Source organism: Clarias gariepinus, chromosome 3 (assembly GCF_024256425.1).
Source record: "Clarias gariepinus isolate MV-2021 ecotype Netherlands chromosome 3, CGAR_prim_01v2, whole genome shotgun sequence".
Taxonomy (NCBI): Eukaryota; Metazoa; Chordata; class Actinopteri; order Siluriformes; family Clariidae; genus Clarias; species Clarias gariepinus.
Window position 1 is genome coordinate 14130448 of NC_071102.1, and position 9217 is coordinate 14139664.

Here is a 9217-nt window from a genome sequence, read left to right on the forward strand (position 1 = left end):
TAAACTGCTGCTCGCATCAAGTCATGGGGTCGGCATAACCCGCTTAGATGGCTAGGGTTTCTGATATTGACAATGGCTAGGGAGGTACTGTATAACACTCCTCTCTCCCTTTGCCCCCTTGGACTCCTGGCTGTGGTTGTCTGTGTCCTCTGATTTCATCTTACATGTTTATATTACAACTTGTTTGATCAGCCGCAACTGTAAAACCACTGGCAAGTAAATTTAATAACATTAATCAAGTAAACTGTTAACAGGATCATGGGCACCCAAGGGTCATCTATGCCCGTGGGGACCAAAGGCTAGCTCATCCTGTCCGATTCCAATGAAAAGTCAATGTAGCACAAATTGCTGACAAAGGTCAGGATTGACAACTAAAGAAAGGTTCCAGAACAATGTATGAGGCTTAGCTAGCAATGGTAGCTCAGAGGGATAAGGCACTGAGTTATTGATCGGAAGGTCAGCGGTTTGCCAATGTTGGGCCCTTGAGCGAGGCCATTAACCCTATTTGCTCTAAGGGTGTTCTATCATGGCCGACCATGACTATGCTCTGACCCCAGTTACGCTGAGACATGTGAAGAGGGAATTTCACTGTGCTGTAATGAATATGTGACAAATAAAGGCTTAACTTAAAAAGCAACAAAGCTTCCAAACTACACAGATCTCAGTCTGTTCAAGCACCCATGGAGTGCAAGAATCAAGCAAGTCTGATTTAAGGTCCCACACTGCAACCCCACAGAACAAATATGAATTTTTATGATAGGCCACTAATGCCCCAGTGCCAGACTGCACAGCACATCCCCAGAGTTCTTGTGGAGTCATTCATGCCCCTAGTTGCTAGAGCTGCCCCAGTGGCACAAGGGGAACCTCCGCCATACTGGGGTTGATGTTCAGACAAAAAGCAGACAGAGAGAGACAGTCTCAGTCTTTTCCCAGCACAGACTATTACAATCACCGGACTGGTTTTCTGGCCTTCTTTTATAATGCTGCTTTGACTCCCAGACCATGAATGGAAATGTGAAGTCGACCATGCAGGATTACAGCGCCTTGCACCTTTTTTAAGTGCTTTGCTGCTGGCCGTAACACTGAGCTTGATGCCTGAGCTGATGTTCAGCCTGCTGTCACAATGTGTACACATTCATTTCTGAAATTTGGCTTTTAGAACATAGACTTACCTGCTTCCTTCCTTTGCTTTGTTTTTTCTCTTTGTTCCTTCCTTTGCTCGATTCTTTTCTTTTCATGTTTCCTTTCCACAGGTTTAGCTGTCATTTACAATAATCATGCCCTTTTACACGAGCTCATTTCTGTGGGATTGAATCATCACTGTTGAGTGTGTATAAGTCTGGAGTATGTGGTCATTGAGGTGTAGTAGTTAGTAGTTGGAAGATTTCTTTCACACTCTCCATCTTTGTCTTTCTCCGATGACGTCCATGCCTTGTCTCATTTACAGATAATAATGGGTATCGTAAGCCAGCCATGGCTTGCAGCATCTTCCACCTCCTCCTCTTTTACCTGTCTTTGGTCTCCTCGTGTCTTTGCATCATCACTTCTCCTTACACATGTAAGCCCATGGCTTACGATTTGCTGTATGTTATTATGTAGATGTACTGTATGTCTTTGGTATCTTCTGTCTTTATAGTAAAGTGTTTGGGTGTCTGGTGTAAGTGTTCTTCATCCTAGTCAGTTGAAGTTTAACTTCCTGTGATTATAAAGCTAAATAAAAGTCACGACTGGTCTCGTCCTCTGGAGGGTGTGTGTGTGTGTGTGTGTGTGTGCGTGTGCGTGTGCGCGTGCGCGTGTACATCTCTTTATGTTTCTGTCTTTGTTTCTTTCTCGCACTGACAGAGAGGTGGAGAATGAACTGGAGGTGGTGTGGGAAGCTGCTGCAAGAGAAAACCAGCATTTGCAGGACATTGTGATGAGCAAAGGCGATGTCTTGTCGAGCCCTCATAACTCACGGCTGTCTCTGGCCTGGATGCCACAGCATAATTTTAACAAAGCATGCCATCTGAGCAGCACAACATCTCCTAAATTTATCATGACACCAAAACACAGCAGTGCCATAGTCACTCATGACTCTCAACAGCACCACAACCTGTCATCTGATGAGAGCGAGAGGAATGGGTTAGACTTCTACTCCTGATTGAACACGTGTGCCAGTCATGTGCCTAATAACGAATAGGAAAATTTAAAAATACATTAAGTAACACTATAGTACACAAGAACTAAACCTGAGTCGATATGCTACAGTATGTGTGCCTAATCAGGGATTCTCTTGCATCTCGGTCTATTTACCATTCTCACTTCCTTATCGTGAGTCCCTGTGAGAATGAACCATTCTCACTTCCACTTCCCTGAAGAATATTTTGGTGCATAATTCAACAACTCTGTTTTTACCAAGATTAAAAAAAGAAATTCAGACATACAGTAGGTGGTGATCATTTCTTCTGTGTGACACTAATAATACTGTACCCGTCCAAAAATCCATTGTTAAGGAAATTAAAAATTTAGTTTTATTATACTGTTGCATACTTACAGTATAAAGAACTTTTTTCTGCACCTTAATTGTTAATAGTGAATTCGCTTTACCATAAATATAATAAAAGTCCTTCAATTGGGGGTCTATATTTTTGGGCTGATGTACTGTAGATAAAACCAAGTTGCCACGTTCCATCTCTTAATCTATTTAATTCCATCAATTCATTTGTCTTCAGTCAATGTTTTGATCTTATGCACCGATTCACTCTTGCATTGAAATTCAAATGTCTTTCATGTGCTGATTATCTGGTTTTAATTATAAAACATAAAGTACATTAAAATATGGCCAAAAAAAGGTTAAAAAAATAATCCACAGCAGCTCCGTTTTTCCGGGCTGTACACCGAGGGGAGCGTACTTGTGATTCCTCCGTGGCTGGACCTATTCTATTGAGATAATACAGAGTGCTGTCCTTGAGAGCGACTAAGACAGGAACTGATTGTCTGAGATTCTTCTCAGATAAGTACTGAGGCCCAGATTATTGCATTAATGTCGAATCTTAATTACTGATCATGTTTAAAGAACTTATATAAATTATAAATTAATTGCCTTAAAGCATTGCCAAAATAGTTATCATTTTCTTTTATTTTAATGAGACTAGAGTTACGCATGTTTTAATATTCTGAATATGATTAAACTGATTTGCAGTTAGTCATTAATGTATTATCAAAAAAATAATCATAATTTTTAAAGTATATAAGTACTACTCAGATGCTTATTAATAAATAAAGTTGTCCAGTTCAACTGAAGTTCTGTACAAGATGTGTATCGTAACAATTTCCAAAAATCCAGAAAGCCTTTTTCTACATGCACAGGTTTATATAATATACAGTACTGTGCAAATGTATTGAGCCCTCCTCATTTCTACATTTTTTTGTCTTAAAAGAGACCTTTTAGTCTTGAGGTATAGTTCTCCAGGATTCTCCAGACGTTTTTTTGGCTCTCATATTTAGTTCAGTCCATTTACCTGAGCAGTTTTAGAGGAATGGTTTAAGCAACACATTAACCTATGAATCATTTAAGCATAAAAAGGATGTAACATACAGTAAGGCATGAACCAGTGAGAAACTGGTGCAGATGATGACAGATGATCAGGCTGGTGATTAGTATACTGGTGATGCTGAATGCTGAGTGGTTGGAACAGACGAGAGGGGAAATGAGGTCGCTGCTGAGGTTGTTACACAAACAACCAATTTTAAGCCAAGTTTTAGCTTTAGACACTTTTCCCATTTCTTTAAGTGAATCTATATCATTTCATTTCATTTAATAGGAGGAAAGGAGTAATGGTTAATAGCTTTCGCACAGTACAATATTTACCAATAGCAGAGTTTTGATTAGCAAAGGCCTGATGGCACAGAGCCAGCAAAAATGATGTTGGGGAAGTTAACTGGCCAGTTGTTGTTTTCACCAATCATGGTCATGGATTAGTTCACTCCATAATGTTAAAGGAAATGCAGTACACTTGGGTAAAGGAAGGTGATGATAATGTACTGTGAGCTCCCTTTGACCTTTTTAACAACAGATTAAACACCCTTTTCAAAAAACTGAATTATTCTCCCAATGTCGCATGTCAAAGGTAAGTTAAAGAACTAGGTAATATGTGATATTTTTGCGAAAAAATGTGACTGCTTGAATGTCATGAGTAAATTTGATGAGCGAGTTTTTGGTCAATAAGTCAGTCAGCTAGCCAAGTCATGTTATTTATCCTAGCCAAGCTATACTACAAGCAACCATCTGCCTTAATTACAGGTACACCATCTAGCTAGTTTATAAGCCTAGCTAATTTAGTTAATTAACTTACAGTACGTTTCTATGATTTAACTACTGACCTACAGTATATAGCACTAAATGGTCCCGTGCCACAATACCTGAGTGACGCCATTCCTGTTGTCACCCAAATGCGGATGTTTTTTCCTGTAGAGTCTGGTTCCTCTCAAGGTATTTTCCTGTTGCCATCTCAGGGAGTTTATCCTTGCCACCATCGCCCTCGGCTTGCTCATCAGGATAATCTGATCGTTTTGATTCATACATATTTCCTCACATATTTTGTACAAATTTCCATAATTTTATTTTGATTTTATAAAGCTGCTTTGCGACAATGACCATTGTTAAAAGCGCTTTACAAATAAATCTAAATTGAGTTGAACTTACAAGAATGTTTTAAAGTGGAGTGTGGATGCAAAAACATGAAATGACTGTATGTTCATGACCATCATCCCCATAGCCACTGCTTTATGACACAAGGCTGCTTTTGGTATCATTCACAACAATTCTTTTTGACTGACTGCTGGCTTCTTACACATCTCATCTTGCATGGTGCACCTGTACAGAGATAATTAGCTGTGGTTCCATGAACTTTCCACCTGCGTATTATCAAACCAATTACACTGACAGGGCTGTTTAAGTTCCTTTCTATGCCTCTGTAGCTTTCAAATTAAGCATTGTTTAGTAATCCTGTCCCTGAGAACTATGGGAGGCTGCTTTCACTTTCCCCATGATTGCTTACTGATCATTCATAATGTCATCATGAAACCAGGTGCAATTTTTACTGTACCTTTCTTAGAAAACATATTACAAGTACAAAGTCAAGGCATTATGTGGCTCAGTGCCAGGTGTCTAGCATGTGGAAGGCACAGGTTTAATTCCTAGCCAATGCCCAAACCCTAGCCACTGGATGCAGTGCTGGTCCCAAGCCTGGATAAAAGTGTAGGGTTACATAAAGAATGTTCATAAAGAACATTCCGCATAAAACCTGTCCTGAATCGAACAGGCCACTGAGTTTAAACTGTTGAATTTTGTTGCAGCAAATCCCTTTTTAATTACAAGGATTACAAAACTCCAAAACTTCTGCAAGTCTACAGCATCGTCCTTCTCCTTCTCTACCAGTTTTAGTTTAAATTCGGCTCCAGGTCACATTACAGGTGTGCAGTTTAACATTCGTTTATTTTCAACCAACCATATGTCCATCACTCATCCTCTAATGATCAGACTATTAAAACTTTAACTTACCTGTTCTGTTCACTATGTCTCAAAACATCCATCAATGTATCTGTAAATCCTAAGCTTTCATATGCCTAGGCTAATCCATTTAAACTCAATTTAATATAATTAATGTAATTCCTGTTGCCATACTGTGTTAAACTAATCAGGGTACCGTAGTACCACGCAAACCCAGACACAGACTGCTATACATCAGTGCATCTGCCATATGACTGAGCAGATGAGGTGATGTACGATTGAGCGGTCAGTGTGGCATTTAAGAATATTATGTCCATGACTTTATGCCAGCTTTTGTTTAGTCTTTCTGCAGGTTCATCTTCACAAGATGGACTCTCTTATGCTGATCTCCTACAGTCTGGTTGTAAAGAAATGCACCCTATTTATTTCTCTCTCTCTCTCTCTCTCTCTCTCTCTATATATATATATATATATATATATATATATATATATATATATATATATATATATATATATATATATGTTTGTGTGTGTGTGTACAGTGAGGTCAATAAGTATTTGATTACCTTGTGATTTTGCAAGTTCTATTACTTATAAATCATGGAGGGGTCTACAATTTTCAGCATAGGTGCATTTCCACTGTGAGAGACAGAATCAAAAAAGAAAAATCCAGAAATCACATTGTATGATTTTTTAACAATTTATTTGTGAATTACTGTCACATAAGTATTTGATCACTTGCTTATCAGCCAGATTTCTGACCCTCAAAGACCTGTTACTTTGCTTTTAAATAGTCCAGCTACACTTCTATATACTATATATATATATATATTTGCCAAGTTAAATCACAGAGTGGGGTCAGCGGATGCTGAGACGAATAGAGCAAGGTTACCAACGTTCTGCAGAGTCAGCAGATATAGACCTCCAAACTTCATGTGACCTTCAGATTCACTTAAGAACAGTATGTAGAGAACTTCATTGAATGGGTTTCCATGGCCGAGCAGCTGCATCCAAGCCGTATATCAAGTACAATGCAAAGCATCGGATGCAGAGATGTAAAGCATGCCACCACTGGACACATCTAGCTCAGTGGAGATGTGTCCTCTGGAGTGACTAATCACGCTTCTCTGTCTGGCAATCCAGTGAATGAGTCTGGGTTTGGCGGTTGCCAGGAAAAAGGTACTTGTCTGACTGCTTTTTGCCAAGTGCAAAGTTTGGTGGAGAAGGGGATAATGATGTGGGGTAGTTTTTCAGGAGTTGGGCTTGGCACCTTACTTCTAGTGAAAGGAACTCTTAATGCTTCTGCATACCAAGACATTTTGGCCATTTCATGCTCCCAACATTGTGGAAACAGTTTGGGGACAGCTCCTTCCTGTTCCAACATGACTGCGCACCAGTGCACAAAGCAAGATCCATAATGACATTAAAGAACGTGTTTGATGTGGAAAAACTTCAGTCCTGACCTCAACCCGATAGAACACCTTTGGGATGAATTAAAGCGGAGACTGCGAGCCAGGCCTTCTCGTCCAACATCAGTGTCTGACCCCACAAATGCGCTTCTGGAAGATTGGTCAAAAATTCCCATAAACACACTCCTAAATCTTGTGGAAAGGCTTCACAGAAGAGTTGAAGCTGTTATAGCTGTAAAGAGGGTGGGGACAGTATATTAAAACCTAGGACTAAGAATGAAATGTTACTCAAGTTCATATGTATAGAAGGGCAGGCACTTTGGCCAATATAGTGTAGATAGATGGCGAGAGTTACAGTTTACAGAGCATGAATAGCTTAAGTGTGTGTGTGTGTGTGTGTGTGTGTGTAAAGCTGTGTCACAAGTGCAAATGATTCCCATTTGGTAATAGTGCAGGTGTGCAAAATGTGACCAGTGTGCCTATATTTTTATGTCATTACTTCTTTGCAATACAAACCCAGGATGCATACTGCCACCTAGTGTTCCAGGTTCCAGGCCCAAACCAACACATACCTTTAGTTATGATCAGTCATAAAATAAGATTTTATTGCTTTTAGAGTTAATTTTTAAGGTGTAAAACCTGTACACCCGCTTATTTCCACAGTCATCCAGTCAATCAATAGAAAAAGCACAATAGAAAAAAATCTTAGAAAAACAAGAGCTTCAGTTAATGTTTACATCAAACATCAGGATGGGACAAAATGTAATCACTGTTTCTTTTACCTGTACTAGTTAAGCATTAACTCTTAGTTGTAAGACTCATGTAAAACTATATATTATATTATATAGAATCATGCAATTTAAATAATAGCCCATCCATGTCAATGTTTAATATTGTGTCCATTTTGAGATGGTTTTCTGCTAACCACAGTACATAAGTGACTAATTATATGAGTTACTTTATCTTCCCTGGCAGCTTAAACCTATCTGAACATTTACCTCAGACCTTCATTATCACCGAGCCCCCATCTACAGTACATGATTCTATGTATTATGCTGTTGCCACATGGTTAATTGATTGCATAACTGCATAAATATTTAGGTGTACGAGCGTTCCTCTTAAATTAAGCGGTGAGTTGAAATTTACTTTATTTGTCATATGCATGTCAACACAGGGCCAACAGTACAATGAAATGCATAGGACAAGAAGAGCCAGTTAACTTGCATATGTGAGTTTGTGTGCTTGCATGTACAGTACACTACCGTTTAAAAGTTTTAAAACACCTTTTAACTCCATGATCGTTCCTGATTAGTATTTCTTTCTACATTGTAAAGGAATGCTGAAGGCATCCAAAAAATGCATTAATCTCCTTTGAACAGTTAATGGTGAGATGTTTCTGCTACTTATGCTCTGTAAAGACTTCATAACGCCTCTAGTCTGAGATGCTGTTAATTGGTCGTTTTTCAGGCTGATAACTCTAAATGAACTTCTTGTCTGCGGCAGAAGTAGGTTTTGATCTCGCCCTCCTGGGATGGTCTTCATGAGAGACAGTTTCATTATGGTGCTTGATGGATTTTGCAAATGCACTTGACAATACTGTTCTTGCAAGAACTATTACAGAAAGGCTGACCTCTGTGTCTTAAAATAACAACTAACTGTTGCTTTTGTTGTTGTTACATAATTACCTAATTCCATACGTGTTATTTTATAGTTTTGGAATCCCCAGTATTGTTGTAGAATGAACAAAATAAATCACTAAACAAAAACAAAGAAATTTGCAAATGACCCCAAACTTTTGAACGGTAGTGTATATAGAGTGGAACCTTGGATTGCAAGTAACTTGGGTGTTTTGCAAAATAAGAAAAAAAAATTAAATATATTTTAAATTGATAAACAAGCGTTGTGACTAAGTGTGTGTAAGTAAGGTTCCTTTTTAAAGATCCATAGTCTCTATGGGAGAAGGGAGGGAGGAAGGGAGTCGTTTCTACACAGTAGTCCGCTCCTGCTTCCAGGAATGAATTATGCTCACAATTCAATATATATATATATATATTGAATTGTAAGCATAATCCAGGAAGCTGAGGGTGAAATTTAATCAAATTATCTTGAACAGCTAGAATGCCTGTGGTCTGCCAAGCTGTAATTGCTGCCTAAATAAAGGCAAAGATTGAAAAATACATTCATCATTTCTATCAAAATCCTTATTTCTAACTCAGACAATGTCAGCAGGTCTTGTTCTTTTGCTATATTTTCTATTCAGATTTCAGATTAATTTGTGTGTTTCCATGAAACACAATACAATTTCTAAGTGATCACA

General features: G+C 38.6%; 1 protein-coding gene across 3 annotated transcripts in view; it reads left to right on the forward strand.

The window, feature by feature from the left end:
- The window catches only part of cep89 (centrosomal protein 89), a 94106-nt gene extending 90994 nt beyond the window's left edge, over nucleotides 1-3112 (forward strand). For all 3 annotated transcript variants that reach the window (XM_053491288.1, XM_053491289.1, XM_053491291.1), the window contains one exon: nucleotides 1843-3112. In XM_053491288.1, coding sequence (XP_053347263.1) covers nucleotides 1843-2140 — 298 coding nt within the window. In that variant the 3' untranslated portion in view covers nucleotides 2141-3112. The remainder of the gene's footprint in view (nucleotides 1-1842) is intronic.
- Nucleotides 3113-9217: the final 6105 nt, after the last annotated feature.